Source organism: Pseudonaja textilis, chromosome 17 (genome assembly GCF_049901715.1).
Source record: "Pseudonaja textilis isolate UNSWEBS1 chromosome 17, rPseTex1.2, whole genome shotgun sequence".
Taxonomy (NCBI): Eukaryota; Metazoa; Chordata; class Lepidosauria; order Squamata; family Elapidae; genus Pseudonaja; species Pseudonaja textilis.
In genome coordinates, this window is record NC_142006.1 from 2,280,673 (window position 1) to 2,299,391 (window position 18,719).

At 44.2% G+C, this 18,719-nt stretch overlaps 1 protein-coding gene across 1 annotated transcript in view; it reads left to right on the forward strand.

Moving 5' to 3' along the window:
- Positions 1-4,038: 4,038 nt before the first annotated feature.
- CRB2 (crumbs cell polarity complex component 2) overlaps positions 4,039-18,719 on the forward strand; it is a 47,949-nt gene continuing 33,268 nt past the window's right edge. Inside the window, exons 1-2 of the mRNA XM_087914388.1 lie at positions 4,039-4,249; positions 16,021-16,713. Of these exons, the coding sequence (XP_087770514.1) occupies positions 4,201-4,249; positions 16,021-16,713 (742 nt within the window). The 5' untranslated portion in view covers positions 4,039-4,200. The remainder of the gene's footprint in view (positions 4,250-16,020; positions 16,714-18,719) is intronic.

The window sequence follows — 18,719 nt, forward strand, 5'->3', positions numbered from 1 at the left end:
GAGAGAGAGAGAGAGAGAGAGAGAGAGAGATCTGTTTAGCCATCGGATGAGCTCCAAGACCCTATCCTCACCTTATCTCATCCCCTTTATCTGTGTGAGGCCTTCCAATCTGCTCCGGGCACCAGGTGCCAGACAGGATCTGTGGAAATTCCAGAAGGAAAAGTCAGAAGCATCCAAAGGAAATTGCTTCCTTCAAATCCCCCCACTCCTCCCCACCACCTCAATTCGCCTGCCTGCACGTTGTCCATGGTCGCATTCCACAATGCCTCCTTCAACAGCCTATTTTGAAGTGCAAATCCTGAACCTGAATTGATTTATTTTTCCCTCTCTCAGCGATGGGAACACAAACACACACACAAGAATAGGGGAGCCTCAAATATTTGCTAAAACATCATTTAATCCCACGAAGAAGTGGTGTAGGTCTCCTGGTGTAGGGTCAACCCTTGAGAGGAGGGTTGGACTAGATGACCTAGAAGGTCCCTCCCAACTCTGTTAATTTGTAAGTAAAGTAAAACCCTGTCGACTCTCCAAGTGGGGGAAAAGTCTAATGATCTCTCCACCTGTTTGGAAAGGTATCACTTGGATGGGGGACACTCAATCACTGGAGAAGAGTTTTTTTAAAAAAAAGAAAGAAAGCTGGCACTAAATTTAGCCCGGAGTTAAAAGTCCCCAAACTGGGCGAAAAGTTAGCTGTGAATGCTTCATTTGGTAGGGGGCTTGGTGTCTCCCAGGAAGATGAGATTGTGGGTGGGAAGCGCTGACTCCTGTCACGCTTTAGGATTTTATTTTCACTCTCTTCATCCATCAGTCTCTCCCCCCACTGCTTCTGTGTACACACACACACACACACACACACACACACACACACACACACACACACACACAGAAGCACATCAATCCCTGTTAGTCTCGTTCTGAGCGCTGGAAAATCCGGAGTGGATTTCTTCCTGAAGAGAAGTTCTCCCTTCCATGCTGGGTTGGGTTGCCTGGCCTCTGGGTGACCCCCAAGACATCTCAGCTAAGAAAATTAGCCAGACTTGCACACACACAGCCCGCAAAAAAAAAATCATATTTACCTCAACGGAGAACATCTCAACATTGTTGTGGAGATGAACCATAGGGGTGAAGAAGGATAGACAACACGCTCGAAAAGGTTTCCAGCTTGGAATTAAAAACATGGGGAATTTTGCTGCCCTGCTTTGGAAGAATCTACATGCTGCTTCCACTAAAATATCCAAAGTGCTCCAACTTTAATTCACATATATAATATTCTGTACCTGCGTTCTTTATCCTCTTGTTCTTTTTGCTCATGAGTTGGAAAACCAACGTAACAGCTGAGAAGGAATGAATGTCAGTGAAGCACATACTGAATTTTATTTGTTTTGTTGCTGTTGTTCCTTGAGTTTTCTCCACTGTTTTAGGCTTCTAGGATAGAGAAATCAATAATCAATGCTTTTAAAAACGCTCTCCAATAAGCCTGAAATATTTTCTCCTGAATTCGTCTTATTTTAGAACCACAGGAAGCATCCTTAATATTCTTAAAGATCTTTAGCTGCTGTTCCAATATTTGAGGAAGGGGTCAATATTTGCCACAGAGAGGAGGAAGGGGTCAAGCTATTTTCTAAAGCACCCAAAGGCCAGACAAGGAATAATGGATGGAAATTGAACAAGGAGAGATTTCACTTAGAAATAAAGAGGAATTTCCTGACAGCGCGAACACTCAACCCATGGAACAGAAGTTGCCTTTGGAAGTTGTGGGAGCTTCATCCCTGGAAGCTTTCAAGAAGAGACTGGACTGTCATTGGTCAGAAATGGTGTAGGATCTCCTGCTTGGATGGGGGGTTGGACTAGATGACCTACAAGTCCCTTCCAACTCTGTTAATCTGTTAACTGAAGTTCACCATTGCACGATGATGACCAAACGAAACATCCTTTGATTTCATAGTGTGGTCAAGATATATCCGCAAGAAATCCAGGGTTGTTATAAATACTGAAATACATTTTAGATAAATCCTCCCCCATTTTTTTAACAGACCGCTGAAAAATATTTCGGGGTATAGCTCCATGATCCTCAAGAATTTTGGAATAAAGAACAGCAGCAGCTAAGGCTCTTTAAGAATATTAAGGATGTCTCCTGTGGTTCTAAAACAAGATTGTGAAATCGAAAGGTTTTGAGTTTTGCCATCTTGCCAGGGTGAAGTTCAGTAGATGTCTGTCTCTCTTCCACCCAGAAGGCCTTAACTGGGACCTGTTGGCACCCAAGGCTGAAGATCAAGTTGGCCACCTGGTTAGGTTCTCAGCCACATCTTTGATTTTTGGCTCCAGGGAGACAACATACCACCCTGGGTTGACTTTCCGGTCTACAGAAGGCTGGTTCTGTTCACTTGAGAATTGAATCTCCTATCACCAAAACTTGCCCCTTTTTTTTTCTTCCTCCCTAGAGACATTTGGGGTATTTTTGTATCACAGAAGGATCTGATGGTGCTACTTTTTAAGGCACATTTGATGATGCTGTCTGCGTGTTTTCTTCCAGGTAGAGTCCATGCAATCGATTGCTTCACATCAGAGTGGGTTGCAGTTGCGCTAGGTTTGCGTTTGTTTTCTTCGAGGGGTGGCAGGTTTCCATCTATCTTCTTCTCCCTCTAAGGCAGGGGGTCCCCAAACTTGGCAACTTTCAGACTTGGGGACTTCAACTCCTAGAAGTCATCAGCCAGCACAACTGGGAGTTGAAGTCCACAAGTCTTAAAGTTGCCAAGTTTGGGGACCTCTGCTCTAAGGGGTCAATTATTTTAAAAGCTTAGAAGAATAATTGGAACTGCAGGAAAAAAAAACATGGCTAGCAACCTGCCTTCCATGGAGGACCTGTATCCTGCACCCTGAGTCAAAAAGAGGCCTGTGAAAACATCTACAGACCCCTCACATCCTGGACATAAACTGTTTCAACTCCTTCCCTCAAAACAACGCTATAGACACTGCACACCAGAACAACTAGACACAAGGGGAGTTTTTTCCCCAACGCCATCCCTCTGCTAAACAAATAATTCCCTCCACACTGTCCAACTATTTACAAAGTCTGCACTACTATTACTGTTAATCTTCTCATCACTCCTTATCACCCATCCCCTCCCACTTGTGTCTGTATGACTGTAACTTTGTCACTTGTATCCTTACAATTTATATTGACTGTTTCCTAGTATGATTGGATTGCTTATTGTACCCTATGACTATTATTAAGTGTTGCACCTGATGATTCTTGGCTCTTGACGAATGTATCTTTTCTTTCATGCACACTGAGAGCATTTACACCAAAGACAAATTCCTTGTGTGTCCAACCACACTTGGCCAATAAATAATTCTATTCTATTCTATTCTATTCTATTCTATTCTATTCTATTCTGTTCTGTTCTGTTCTGTTCTGCTCTGCTCTGCTCTGCTCTGCTCTACTCTACTCTACAGTATTCTTTCCTATTCTATTCTTATTGTACCCTATGACTATTATTAAGTGTTGTACCTGATGATTCTTGATCCTTGATGAATGTATCTTTTCTTTTTATGCACACTGAGAGCATTTGCACTAAGACAAATACCTTGTGTGTCCAATCGCATTTGGCCAATAAAGAATTCAATTCTATTCGAAGTTTGTTGGATCATCGTTATGTTCAATTTGGGCATATTCTTCTTGCAACGTTTGGGGGTTTCTCATTTTGTAGGTTGAGTTTCAGAATGGTTAGAGTTTCCTTTAGACCCTTAACTTTTTCTTCTAGCAACTTGCATTAGTTTTACATAACTGGTACCTACATCTCCTTTGCTCAGAGTTGTAATGTTGAAGGTCTCCCCGCTTTCCCCTCCGCTTCTCAGACCACTGAGAAGAGCGCAATCCTTGTTGTGTTTTGTAATTTGAGACGACGAGTCTACAAGTGCCATGTTTGCCAAGCCACGCTGGGCACAAGATTCCCTCCTGCTGCCTCCAGTCCATGTGATCCAGGCCAAGTTTTTCTTTCCGTAACGGGCCCCCGAGTGGACGGTGAGTTTGTCCAGCCTGTTAGAACAAGGCATGTTTTCCAGCATCCCTGACCACACGAGGACCGAGGACCGGACTGGACTGGGGATGCGAGAACAAGTGGACAAGGGAGGTTAGGATCACGCCTTGAGGGGGTTTTTTCAGTTGGAGACAGGACCTGGGGATCTTCTCAGCCTGCCATGGATTTTGGGGTGGCCCTGTTGATGCTTCGTGCTCTCTGGCTTTCAGGTGAGTGGCAAACCTCAAACCTGCTCGGGTTTCCTAGCTAGCAAAATCTGAGCCTGCTTTTTGTGCGACGGTTGAGGGCATCGTGAACGACTGGAGATATACCTCTGAAACTTAAGCCTAGCAAGTTGTCCTAAACTCTTGGGTGTCTGCAGGTTACACACACACACACGCATGCACACACGCATGCACACAGAGACTCATTTCAAAGCTCTTTAGATCTGGAGCGAGGAGGGGGCGCAGTTTTTGCAGAGACTGTGGAAATGAAGAGCTGGTGGTGGTGATGGAGGGTCTCGTGGGAGGGGGGAAGCAACTGCAGGTGTTTCCCAAGGACCTGGCTTTTTCTGCTCCAGGTGCCTCTGCAGTTCATGATCTCCGAGGAAATCATTTGGAAGGGGAAGAACAAGTTGGAAAGGAGAGAAATAACCTAGGCAAGCCCTGGAAAAACAATCGGCGCTGACCAGATCACCCTGGGTCAGCTGCAGAAGGCTGCCTTACTGGGATCTGCTTGCATACTCCGCCGATACACCACGCAGTCCTAAACACTTGGGAAGGGTTCGACCAGTGATTTGGGATACGGAATCCAGCATGGTTCTCTCGTTTGCTGTGTGCACTGTTGGTTTTTGTGTCAAATAATAACACTAACAATACTACTACTACTACTACTACTACTACTACTACAAGTACTAGTAACATTCTCCTCCTCCTCTCCCCTTCTCCTCCTCCTCCTCTTCCTCCTCCTCCCCCCTCTGGGAAATCCTCTCCTCTTCCAAGGATATAATTTGGAAGGGAAAGAACAAGTTGGAAAGGAGAAATTTCTTTTTCTTTCTTTCTTTCTTTCTTTCTTTCTTTCTTTCTTTCTTTCTTTCTTTCTTTCTTTCTTTCTTTCTTTCTTTCTTTCTTTCTTTCTTTCTTTCTTTCTTTCTTTCTTTCTTTCTTTCTTTCTTTCTCTTCTTCTTCTCCTCCTCCTCCTTCTTCCCTCTGGGAAATCCCCTCCTCTTCCAAGGATATAATTTGGAAGGGGAAGAACAAGTTGGAAAGGAGAAATTTTCTTTCTTTCTTTCTTTCTTTCTTTCTTTCTTTCTTTCTTTCTTTCTTTCTTTCTTTCTTTCTTTCTTTCTTTCTTTCCTCCTCCTCCTCCTCCTCCTCCTCCTCCTCCTCCTCCTCCTCCTCCTCCCTTTGAAAAAACCGCTCCACTTGTCCAGAACCTTTGTCTGACATTCCACCGGTCAGAGGGACTCAGCAGGGCCACTTCTGTGCCTAGTATCCATGGCTACTGATCCTGCCTGGGAAGCAGGGACGGGAGTCTTTTGTGCCAAAGGCTCTCAGGCAGGGCGGGCTTGCTGGTGAATAGACCTGGCACCGTTGGGGGGGGTGGGGTGAGGGGTGGGGGGAAGGCAAACATTCTTTGGCACCACGGTGAGGGCAAAGTTCTCTCGCTGGCGAGTAGGCAAGGGGGCCATTCCAAGCAGGTTGCCAGACCTCTCGCGAAACGGGCCTCTTTGACCCACCGAAAAGTTTGCTCTTGATCTGGACAACTCCGCCGATAACGGTCTCATCATCGTAACTGCTATTTATTCCCAACTTTGCTGAGCAGAGAAAGCAAAGTGGGTTGGCGGGCTGAGAGAGCTGCAGTGAGTCACTTATTAGTCACCGATTCTAAAGATCAACCCCCCCTCTAAGCTCTATATCTTTCTCACAGCCATTCTAAAGGTTGCTGCTTTGGGATCATCCTCCACAGAGGGGAAATATATATATATATATAGCCTGAAAATCAGCTTCGGCCCACGTGTTTTTGGGGAGGGGTGTGTGTGCGCTTAAAAGGGGTCCCTCCTTCAGCTGGACGGAGCTTCTTTTTGGTTCTGGAACTGTAATAATAGCTAGAGATTTTCTCGAACTTGCATCTATTATTATTTCATTGTCTTTACCGCAGTGGTGGGATTCAATTTTTTTTTGACTACCAGTTCTGTGGGCATGGCTTGGTGGGTGTGGTGTGGCTTGGTGGGCATGGCAGGGGAGAGATACTGAAAAATCCCCCTGCCCTCCCCACCCCCCTAACCTGCTTTCCAGCTCCGTTCTCCTATGCAGGACAACCAAAGGAGACCCAACCAATCATCTGGGACTCAGGAGGCAGAGGAGAGATGGGGTTGGAAGGGCCACTCAGAGCTGGGATTGGCCGGTTCTCTGAACTACTCAAAATTCCTGCTACTGGTTCTCCAGAACTGGTCCAAACTGGCTGAAGACCCACCTCTGCTTTATCACCCCTTTATAGCGTGGCACTGACTGGCAGGTGTTCTTTATGTAAACAAATATGTGTAGCTTTCAAAGAATCCTCCCCTTTTCTGGTTTGTCCCACCGATTATTTTATTGATTGTTTAAAACCCGGATTCTGGGACAAAAGGATCTATTCTCTGCACCCGTTTAGCCTCTTCACCTTGTCAAGGTTTAACTCGGGCTTAGGCGCATGTCCTGGAAGGGTTAGGGTCACGTTGGGCAAAACTCAACCTATTTAGAGGACTGATCTATTTCAATAACCAGGTTAAGTCTGTTGGGTGACGCCAGCAGCCCCAAAGTGACATAAGAGGAATGACATGGGTTGTTGGGTGTTTTCTGGGGCCACCGTGGACTTACTTTGCAAAGATGGGTTTCAGGATGGGTCATCTGGTCCAGGATGATGATGATAACAATGGAGATATTCAGAAAAACATCCTATTCTTCTTCTGGGTGACGGTGGTTCTTCGTGTGCCTTAGTGTCCGGTCCCCTCATCATCCTGGTTGTTCTTCTCTGTACTTTTTCTAGAGTCTCAACATCTTTTTTGTAATGTGGTGAACAGAACTGGATGCAGTACTCTAGGTGTGGCCTTACTAAGGCTTTATAGAATGGATTAGTACCTCCCTTGATCTTGATTGTATCCCTCTGTGAATACAACTCAGGATTGCATTGGCTTTTTTGGCTGCCGCTGCACATTGTTGGCTCTTATTTAGCTGGTTGTCCACTCAGACTCCAAGATCCCTCTCCCAGTTCCTGCTATTGAGCCTGGTTTCACTCAGTCTATATGTGTCCTTGTGGTTTTTCTTGCCTAAGTGTAAGACTTTACTTTTCTCTACAATGAATTTCATTTTGTTAGAGAGGGCCCAGGGTTCAAGTCCGTCAAGAAGACCAATCGGGAACTTGAGCCTGTTATCTTTGGTGTTGGCTATTCCTGCCAGGAGGAGAACAATTTGGGAAATCCTGTGGCCTTTCTGGCTTTCTTTCTCCCACTCTCCACAGAGAAGGTGGACGATCCTTAACCACTTTCCCCTGCTTTCTCACACAGAGCAGATTTGGTGTATGTCTTTCACAGCACAAGGCCAGTGGTGAAGAGAGAGGAACACAAATCATTGTGGCTGCAAAGAAACACTTTCGCCCCACTGCCTTTCAAAGCAACCCAAACCTATAATTTGTTTCCAGGATATCCCCATTGAAACCTTCTTAAGATCAGTTTCAAAATAGACCATGTTGATGTTTAAATTCAGACGGGGTGGAAAATACACTCAAAGCATACTTTCAGGAGGGTGGTGCAACCAGCCACCATCATCTCAAACCCCCTAGTAGTCCTGTATTACTACAGTATTCTCCTTCTCATCTTTCCTATTCCCTATTCCCAGAGCTTCTTAAGACTATAACTTGGTCGTTTGTATCTTATGGTTTATGTTGATTGCTTATTTAGTACCCTATGACTATCACTAAATGTTGTATCTTATGATTTATGATGACTGTATTTTGTTATTATGACCATTATTTATCACTTGTTGCTTGTATGTACACTGAGAGCTTCTGCACCAGAGACAAATTCCTTGTGTATCCAGTCACACTTGGCCAATAAAGAATTCTATTCTATTCTGTTCAGTTCAGTTCTGTCCTATTCTAGTTTTATTTCTGTTCTATGCTCATTCTATTCTATTCTAATCTCTATGCTATTCTTATGTCTATTTTATTCTGTTATATAGTCTATTCTATTCTATTCTATTCTACTCTACTCTACTCTATTCTACTCTACTCTACTCTACTCTATTCTCTGTTCTGTATTCTATTTTATTCCATTCTATTCTAGTTTTATTTCTATTCTAATTTTATTTCTATTCTATTCTCATTCTATTCTATTCTAATCTCTATTCTATTCTAGTTTTATTTTATTCTAATTTTATTTCTATTCTATTCTCATTCTATTCTATTCTAATCTCTATTCTAATCTAGTTTTATTTCTATTCTATTCTATTCTATTCTCTGTTCTGTATTCTATTTTATTCCATTCTATTCTAGTTTTATTTCTATTTTAATTGTATTTCTATTCTATTCTCTCATTCTATTCTATTCTAATCTCTATTCTATTCTAGTTTTATTTCTATTCTAATTTTATTTCTATTCTATTCTATTATACTATTGTGTTCTATTGTGTTCTAGTCTAGTCTAGTCTAGTTATTCTCTGTTCTGTATTCTATTCTATTCCCTATTCTATCCTTTCTCTTCTGTCCCCTATCCCCTCTTCTCTTCTCTCCCCTATCCCCTCTTCTTCTCTTCTCTTCTCTTCTCTTCTCTTCTCTTCTCTTCTCCTATTCTATCCCCTCTTCTCTTCTCTTCTCTTCTATCCCCTTCTCCTCTTCCCTTCCCTTCTGTTCCATTCTATCCCCTGTTCTGTTCTATTCAATTCAATGCAATCCAAGATAGGGATGGATCCGTCTCTCGCCTGCCTTGCCCCACCTCTTCATAAGAGGCCATAAAATCGCCTTTATTGTCATTTTTTTTTTAAACTGTAGGCAAACCGGCACACATTAAAAAGGAATTTCCGTTGCCCGCTCTCCAAAGCGTACACCCTACACAGCACACGCATCATTCAGACACCTCAAATGCGGCTCAGGCAAGTTTGTCAGTCACCGTCTTCCTAAGTGGCTGATTTGCCTGTGGAATTGGGCAGCCTATTTGGGTTGGATTTAGAATTTCATGCCGGAGAGAGAGCCGAGATGGCTAACTAGAACAGACACACAAAACCTCATTCGGTGTTTGATGTGCAGCCGTGTTTGGGGAGATCAGAGGAGGCAGGGGGTCGGGGGTGTGTGTGGCGTGAAGGTCACAGCAGAAGAGTCTTCATAAAAGGAGAGCTCTGATCTGAGGACAAGGACCACAATGAGAAGTGGAAGATCAAAGAGGCTGCGGAGCAGTTGAGGGAAAGAGGGCCATAAAAGTGTGATAGATTTATGGCTTCGGCTATTGCCCGTCTCTCGAAACCCGAGAACAGGAGCAGTTTCATCGCCAAAGCAGAGAAGAACAGCGGATGAACATTCAACTGGACGCCGTGCTGAATAGTAGCAACCGCAAGAGGGATCTCAGAGGCCTAGCGGACAACCATTTAAACATGAGCCAGCCCGTTGGCCCAAAAAGCCGATGCCATCCTAGGTTGCATAAACAGAGGGATAGAATCAAGATCACGTGAAGTGTTGACATACACGGGCGTCTTCAAACTTGGCAAACTTAAGGCTTGTGGACTTCAACTCCCAGAATTCCTGAGCTAACATGGACTGGAGGAGGAGGAATTCTGGGAGTTTGAAGCCCACAAGTCTTAAAGCTATCAAGTTTGAAGACCCCCATGCTAGATAAATCAGCAGGATCTAAGCCATGTGAGGAAGTCCAGTTGAAACACCACTGCAGGTCAGGTGTGGACGGATAACCAAGTCATCTGATAAGATCACAAAAGCAAAGGGCCCCAGATCCAGGAGTTGATTCGAGACATCTTAGCTTATCCTTCCCAAGTATGAAGGAAACAAAATAATTTAGCTCAAGAACCTCAGAATATGAGGCGTCCTTCTCCATGGACTCAAAAACATCTCCACGTGAAACCACAACTTTTAGTTTCAATCACGGGAAGTATTAGTATCGCTTTATAAATCCTTAATAAGGCCACACCTGGAATACAGCATCCAGTTTGGGTCGCCAAAAGATTACCAAAAGATGTTGAGACTCAGGGAAAAAGTGCCAAGAGCAACAATAGGTACAGACTCGAAGTCAACCACTCCAAACTCGATGGCAGAAAACTACGACTTCAGCAACAGCGTGGTCAATGCCTGGAACTCACTACCTGACTCTGTGGTTACATCCTCAAACCCCCAAAACTTTAACCTCAAACTGTCCACTGTGGACCTCACTCCATTCCTAAGGGGCCGTGCATAAGCGCACCAGCATGCCCATCGTCCAGAGGTGGGTATTCAGTAGCTTCTGACCAGTTCTGGAGAACCGGTAGCGGAAATTTTGAGTAGTTCGGAGAACCAGCCAATCCCACCTCTGACTGGCCCCGCCAACCCCATCTCTTCTCTCTCTATTGAGTCCCAGCTGATCGGCTGGGTCTCCTTTGGTTGCCCTGCACAGGAGAACGGAGCTGGAAAGCAGGTTAGTGGGATGGGGAGGGAATGAGGATTTTGCAGTATCCTTCCCTTGCCACGCCCACGAAGCGATGCCCACAGAACTTGTAGTAAAAAAAATTTGAATCCCACTGATGCTACTGTCTCTGCCCTACTGTTCCCATCTATTACATATACACTTACACCTGTTTATACTTATTTGTTTATATGTTATGTTCATACTTACACTTGTTTTCTCATACATGCTTGACAAACTAAACTAATTAAATAAATAAAAGAAACAAACTAAGATGATTAAAGGCCTGGAGACTAAAACATATGAAGGACGGTTGCAGGATTTGGGTCTGGCTAATCTGAAGAAAAGAAGAATTAAGGGATGACAAGATAGCAGCCTTCCAGTATTTGAGGGGCTGCCACAAAGAAGGAGGAATCAACTTATTTTTCCAAAATACCACCAGAAGGAATGGGTGGAAACTAATCAAAGAGAGAAGCAACCTGGAATTAAGGAAAAATTTCCTCTAACAGTGAGGACAATTAACCAGTGGAACTACTTGCCACCAGAAATGGTGGGTGCTTCATCACTGGAGGTTTTTAAGAAGAGACTGGCAAGCCACATGTCTGAAATGGTATAGGATCTCTTGCTTGAGCAGGGGGGCTGGACTAGAAGACCTCCAAGGTCCCTTCCAGCTCTATTCTGATTGTTAAAAGATCTAAGAAGGTACAAAGCCTTCTACTGTTTTTAGCAACTCGTCTGAGTAGACCTGGGTTATCATAATGAAGCTAAGTTTGAGCTAAATGTGAGGTTTACAACTCGTATTTTGGGGTGGGGTGGGATCTTCTCAGCTGCTTTCTCCAAAAGAATTACAATGCTGGGGATTTGGTACTAACAATCAGAATTCCTGAAGACCTTAACCGCTCCTGGCCCTCAAAAGGGAACATCGTCGCAGAGAATTAAATCCTGAGCACCCACCAATGGAACTTCCAAAACCAGAAGTGATGGATTCTTCTGTTGGTCTCCAATCCTTACTCTGATCTTCAGGAGGCTCCACTTTTTCTGCATTTTGCTCCAGCTCCAAAGGAAGATGTAAAAATAGGAAGAAGGCTGATAACCCCTGTGCTTGTGTGATCTCCTGGAATTTTAAGTGCAGATACGAGGTCAGCTTATCTGCAGGCTGTCTAAAGGGATGTAAGGAAACAGGTATGGAAGGATGTGTGGTTAATGTTACAATGACATCTTAAGGTGCCAATTACTCAGGGTTTGGGGTGGAAGGTCAGAACCTCTGAATTGCAGCTGGGGCTTACATAGAATTCTTTATTGGCCAAGTGTTTGCACAAGGAATTTGTCTTTGGTGCAAATGCTCTCAGTGTCCATAAAAGAAAAGATACTTTCGTCAAGAGTCAAGAATCATCAGGTACAACACTTAACTGAGTGTTCAATTGAGAGTATATTATCCTACTGTCTCTGTGTATGGTTCTCGAGCTGCACAGTGGCAGAGAAAAAGGCAATTCAGAGGGTGATTAAGATGGCCCAAAACATCATTGGCTGCTCACTCCCCTCTTTGGAAGAACGGTATAGGAATAGATGTAAGAGGAAGATATTTAATATATTGAATGACTCCTCTCATCCGGGACATCAGCTCTTTGAACTATTACCATCGAGAAGGAGATTCAGGGTATTAAGAAGAAGGACGACTAGATTTAAGAACAGTTTTTATCCAAGTGCAGTTTTGAGTTTGAATGCAGGGTCATAAGATTTTTGTGGAATTTAATGGCTGAGAGTAATGGGGTATTTACATTTTTAAATTGTATAGAGACTATTGTATGGTCTGTTGTGTTTAATTTTATTTTTCTTTCAATGGTGTTGTCCAGTTTTACTTGTGGAAGAGCACCTCATTTCGATGCACCTGCTTGCGAGTGTAATGACAAATAAATTCTTATGTCTTATGTCTTATGTCTTAACGATAGTCATAGGGTTATATAGTCATAGGGTATATAGTAAATAGAATATAGACATAGGGTACAATAAGCAATCAAATCATACTAGGAAACAGTCAATAAAAATCATAAGGATACAAGCAACATACAGTCATAAGTGGGAGGGGGATGGGTGAAAGGAAGGATGGGAAGATTAATAATAATATTAATAGTAATGCAGACTTTGTAAATAGTTTGACAGTGTTGTGGGAATGAGTTGTTTAGCAGAGCGATGACATGGGCGGGGGGGGAAACTGTCCTTGTGTCTCGTTCTGGTGTGCAGGGCTCTATAGCGTCTTTTTGAGGGAAGGAGTTGGAACAGTTTATGTCCGGGATGTGAGGGGTCTGTAGGTATTTCCACAGCCCTCTTTTTGACTCGTGCAGTAGACAGGTCCTCCATGGAAGTCAGGTTGGCAGGAATTGCTTTTTCTGCATTTTACGTCGAATGAGAGTGCTCTTTGGAGGATCTTAGAAGTCTAAAATGCATTTATTTTTAACGACACTTAAAATGTATATGTTAGAAGTGATCTAATTGTGACACCTGAAGGCTGAAGCTCAGGCGTGACCAGGGGAAGAGGAGAAGAGCAGTGAACCTTCCTTTCCAGCAATGTTCAAAATAAAAGGGAAATAACAGAGCTGGTAAAATTCATCAACTGGAGATTTAAGAGGAACGTGTGTTTTAGCATTTTTTGCTTGCAGATTTAAACCCAGATCTCTTTTGAACCTGAAAACATGGATCCGTTTTGGAACATAATCTGCAAATCCCTCTTCTCTTTTCTCTCCACTGAACTAAAGCCCAAAACATTTTAGAGGAGACCATTCATTTCACAAGATGTGTGAGAAGAGGGAGGGAGGGAGGGAGGGAGGGATGGAAGGAAGACGGATGGCCTTTTGCGCCAGCCATCTCCTTTCTAGAACATCCAAGGAGGCCCATCTCTTTCCTCAGGTGATCAACAGACAGAGCCAGCTGCCTGACTGTGCCAGCTGCACCTTCCTGCCTGTTCCAGATGTTGATTCCCAAGGGAGTCGCGTCTCCCGTGGACAGCTTTTCTTGCCAGCGTCACAAGTGGCATCTACAAGGAAGAGTCCAGGAAGGACCTTGTGCCCCGGTCTGTTGGAGCACTCGTAGAGAGAAACAAGCTTGCTGGAGTGGAACGGAGAGGTTGCCCTGCTGGAAAACAGCCTCTTGGGTTTCACACTCTAATTGCTCCATGCATACCAGGCCCATTCGGTCATCCCTATTCTCCGCTTGAGTGGAGATTGGAGAATAAAAAAGCAATAAGGGCAGGACAAAGGGGGTGTTGGGAAGCCAGAAACTCCCCCACTCCCCCAATGGTCCTGGGGAGGGGGCGGGAAGGGACATTGCAATGTATGACAAACAGCAGAAGTTTGCAAAGCATCCTGGAAACGTTTCCCAGGGAAGAAAGGCAAATTATGAAAAAGGACGTTGAAACTACAACAACCTGGGTAGAAGTCAGGGAGAAGCCGAGTGCCGCAGAAAGGAAGCAGTAGATGACGGTGGTGATGAAAATATCTTCAGGTGGATGGTCCAACCATAAGGTTACCCTTGAAAAAAATTAATGTGGAGGTCGGAGAACCAAGAAAGGTGATGAGAACTTATGAAGCTCATTTTTTTTGACCAAGAAGATGCTGATTGAATGTTAGAGAGGTCCTCATGAAGCGACCAGGTTAAGGCAACTTATTCTGGAGGACATCTAAGACACTAAGAGTCAGCAACAACCTGATGGTCTGTGGTGGATTCTCAGTCCTCCAAGTCATGGTTGTTCCAAAGATTCTTTTTCAAGAGGCAGCTGGACTTTCTTGGTTTTTCTTTGAAGATGTTTTGCTTCTCATCCAAGAAGCTTCTACTTCTGAAGACCGAGTCAGAGTTGAAGAAGTTTCTTGGATGAGAAGTGAAATGTTTTCAAGGAAAAACAAAGTCCACAATTGCCTCTTGGGACAATTTGATGACCTATGGTCATCATCCTCATCATCAGAGTAAGACCTTCATCCAAGAAGCGGAAAAACATTGAGCATTGATTGAATTTGGCCTTAAAAACTATTGGGTTTTAGACGAGAGAGAGAGAGAGAGAGAGAGGGAAGGAGGGAGGGAGAGAAAGAGAGAGAGAGAGAGAGAGCCGTGATGACTCTTCTCTCAGCAGGAACAGCAGCACAGTGCTAAATCCAACAAGTTGTGAACCTTGTATCATTTCTAAGAGGTGCAAATAATGGTAAAAATAAAGGGCAATTGGAATACAAAACACAATATGCCTGGGGAAATAAGACACAATCACAGTAAGATCACAGATATACAATCCATCCTTGGTTGTATAAACAGAGGCATAGAATCAAAACCAGGTGAAGTGTTCGTACCATTTTATAAAGCCTCAGGACGGCCATACCTGGGATTCTGCATCCAGTTTTAGTAACCACGTTGCAAAAAAGATGTCGAGACTGTGAAAAAAGTTCAGAGAAGAGCAACCAAGAGAATTAAAGGCCAGGAGACTAAAACATAGGAAGAAGGGCTGCAGGATTTGGGTCTGGCCAGTCTAGAGGAAAGAAGGACTGTGGGGGGACAGGATAGCAGCATTCCAGTATTTGAGGGGCTGCCACAAAGAAGAGGGAGGGTCAACTTATTCTCCAAAGCACCAGAAGGCAGGACAAGAAACGACGGATAGAAACTTATGAAGGAGAGAAGCAACCTGGAATGAAGGAGAAACTTCGTAAAAGGGAGGACAATTAGCCAGTGGAACTGCTTTGCCTGCAGACCTTGTAGGTGCTTCATCACTGGAGGTTTTTAAGAAGAGTCTGGACAGTCACTTTCTGAGATGGTATATACTATATATAGCTTGAGCAGGGGGCTGGACTAGATGATCTCCAAGGTCCCTTCCAGCTCTATTCTGATTGATTGATTGATTGAGGTGCCCAAAGCCTGGATGCGAATCCTATTCTATTCTATTCTATTCTATTCTATTCTATTCTATTCCTGTATTATCCTCTATTCTATTCTATTCTATTCTATTCTATTCTATTCTATTCTATTCCTGTATTATCCTCTATTCTATTCTATTCTATTCTATTCTATTCTATTCTATTCTATTCTATTCTATTCTATTCTATTCTATCCCACTCCACTCCACTCCACTCCATTCCTTCCACCATTGTGTCCCTTGTCTGATCGGGCTGAGGTCAAATTCTCCTCCTCTCCTTCCAAGTTGCTGTCACCCTTGCTGGGAAGTCTACTTTGGCAGACGTGCAATTTTTAGCCTTCAATTTTGATTTGCCACGTATTGTTGTCCTAATCCGCCACCCTTCTCCTGTCCTGGCCCAGGACCAAGCTCTCCTCTCCACCAAAAGTGTGGGAAGGTTCCTCTCCTCTAACCCCCTGTTGCTTTTTTCTTCTCCAGGACAAGCAACTTCAGAACCAGCCAACTTTTGCTCCTCAGCGCCATGTAAGAACGGAGGGACCTGCAGAGACCTGGAAGACGGCTACCTCTGTTTGTGTGTCCAGAGTCCCGTAGCTTATGCGGGAAGGGACTGTGAACTGCTAGCTGAGCCATGCGATGGACATCCTTGTCCATCTGGGTGGAGCTGCCGTGGGGCACCCGGATCCCTCAATTACACTTGCCACTGTGGGTCAAGCTTGGCAGATGCCTCCTGCGGAGAGTCCCAAGCGGATGAGTGCACGGCCAACCCTTGTCCTCAACCTGGTTTTGAGTGTGTCAACCTCCAGGATGGCTACGGTTGTCACTGCCCGAGTGGAAACCATTGCCTCTCGAGGCCTTCCATTTGCTCCAGTCAACTGTGCAACAACGGCACCTGTCTGGAAAGCGGCGGGACCTACGCGTGCCAGTGCCTGCCTGGCCAGGCTGGTAGCCACTGCGAGGAGGAGGTCGACGAGTGCGCCTCCAACCCCTGCCAGAATGGGGCCATCTGCCTCGACCGCGTCAACGAATACAGCTGCTTTTGCGTGCCTGGGTTTCAGGGCTACCACTGCGAAATGGACATCAACGAGTGCGCCTCCCGACCTTGTCAACACAACGGCACCTGCCTCAACCAGATAGACCATTACGTCTGCCAGTGTCTGCCCGGCTACGCAGGTATTGTGGGGCTTCTCATCTTTCTCAGGCTCTGGGAGGCGGCCGTTCGGTGATTCGCCAGCCTCCCACCAATAATATGCAGTCGTGCCACCCAGCTCTTAAATTGCAACGACAGAATTGATGTTGCTGGTGGCGCAGAATAGCGGGGTTGGCGTAGTGGTTAGAAGGCAGCGTTGCCGCCTAATTCTGCTGACTGCCAGCAGTTTGATTCTCACTGGCTGAAAGTTGACTTAGCATTCCATCCTTCTGGGGTCAGTAAAATGAGGACCCAGATTGTTGGGGGTGGGGGGGGAATAGGATGACTCTGTAAACAGCTTAGAAAGGGCTATATATAAGCAGTATATAAGTGCTATTGCTGTCTGTCTGTCTGTCTATCTAAATATCTATCTATCTATCATCTCTATATCCATCTAAGAGCTGTGGTGCAGTGGTTAGAATGCAGTATTGCATGCTAATTCTGCCCACTGCCACAAATTCGATCCTGACTGGCTCAAGGTTGACTCAGCCTTTCATCCTTCCGAGGTGGGTAAAATGAGGACCCAGATTATTGGGGACAACATGCTGACACTAAACTGTAAACCGCTTAGAGGGGGCTGTAGAGCACTATGAAGCAGTATATAAGTCTAAGTGCTGCCTGCCTGCCTGCCTGCCTGCCTGCCTGCCTGCCTGCCTATCTATCTATCTATCTATCTATCTATCTATCTATCTATCTATCTATCTATCTATCTATCATCTATCTATCATCTATCTATCTATCTATCTATCTATCTATCTATCTATCTATCTATCTATCTATCTATCTATCTATCTATCATCTATATATCTATCTATCTATCTATCTATCTATCTATCTATCTATCTATCTATCTATCTATCTATCTATCTATATCATCTATCATCTATCTATCTATCTTTCTATCTATCTATCTATCTATCTATCTATCTATCTATCTATCTATCATCTGCCTGTCTGTATCTATCTATCTGTATATCATCTATCTTATAGTATCTATCCATCTATATATCTGTCTGTCTATCTATCATCTATCTATCAATCTACATCCATCTATCTATCTATCTACCATCTATCTATCTATCATCTATCTATCTATCTATCTATCTATCTATCTATCTATCTATCTATCTATCATCCATCTATCATCTATCTATCTATCATCTATCTATCTATCTATCATATATCGTCTGTCTGTCTAATCTCTATATCGAAGAGCTGTGGTGGCACAGTGGTTAAAATGCAGCATTGCAAGCTAACTCTGCCCACTGCCAGCAGTTCGATCCCGACTGGCTCAAGGTTGATTCAGCCTTCCGTCCTTCCGAGGTCAGTAAATTGAGGACCCAGATTGTTGGGGACAAGAGGCTGACTCTGCAAGAAACTTAGAGAGGGCTGTAAAGCACTTTGAAGTGGCATATATGTCTAAGTGCTATGGCTATTTACTAGAGAAGAGAGGATAACTCGTCTGTTGGTCAGCAACTATTCAGGGCATCAAAACGGCATCAAAAGGGAACGATTATACAAGAGTTAGGGCAGATCTGGTGAAGAAGACCTTCTGTAGACCTTCAAGCCAGGTTTACGGTCGCTGCCTGGCTTCTAGGCACTCTTCCTGGCTCTGAAGCAGCACTTCTCAACCATAGCAAGTTCGAAGCACGTGGACTTCAACTCGCAGAATCCGTAGATTCTTAAAACTCGCTTATGTTGACTTTAACACCCCTTTGGACCAGTCGAGCTTACGAGGCAGCAAAGATCAAACGGGGCCCGTTGCCAGCTCGATAATCTTAGTTCTAGCCATTGTCAGGTATCAAAAAAAGAAAAGAAAAAAAGAGGCAGAAAGGGCTGAGTCCAAACTTTTCTCTCTTAGTTGCAACCCAAGCGGTTTTCCTGGACCGAATTGGCACGGACTCAACCAGGGCCTTGCCAGCTCCCTGCTGAAGCAGCAGAAGCTGTGAAGGTCTTATTATTTTTTTGGTGGGTGGTTTCGTTTTTTTGT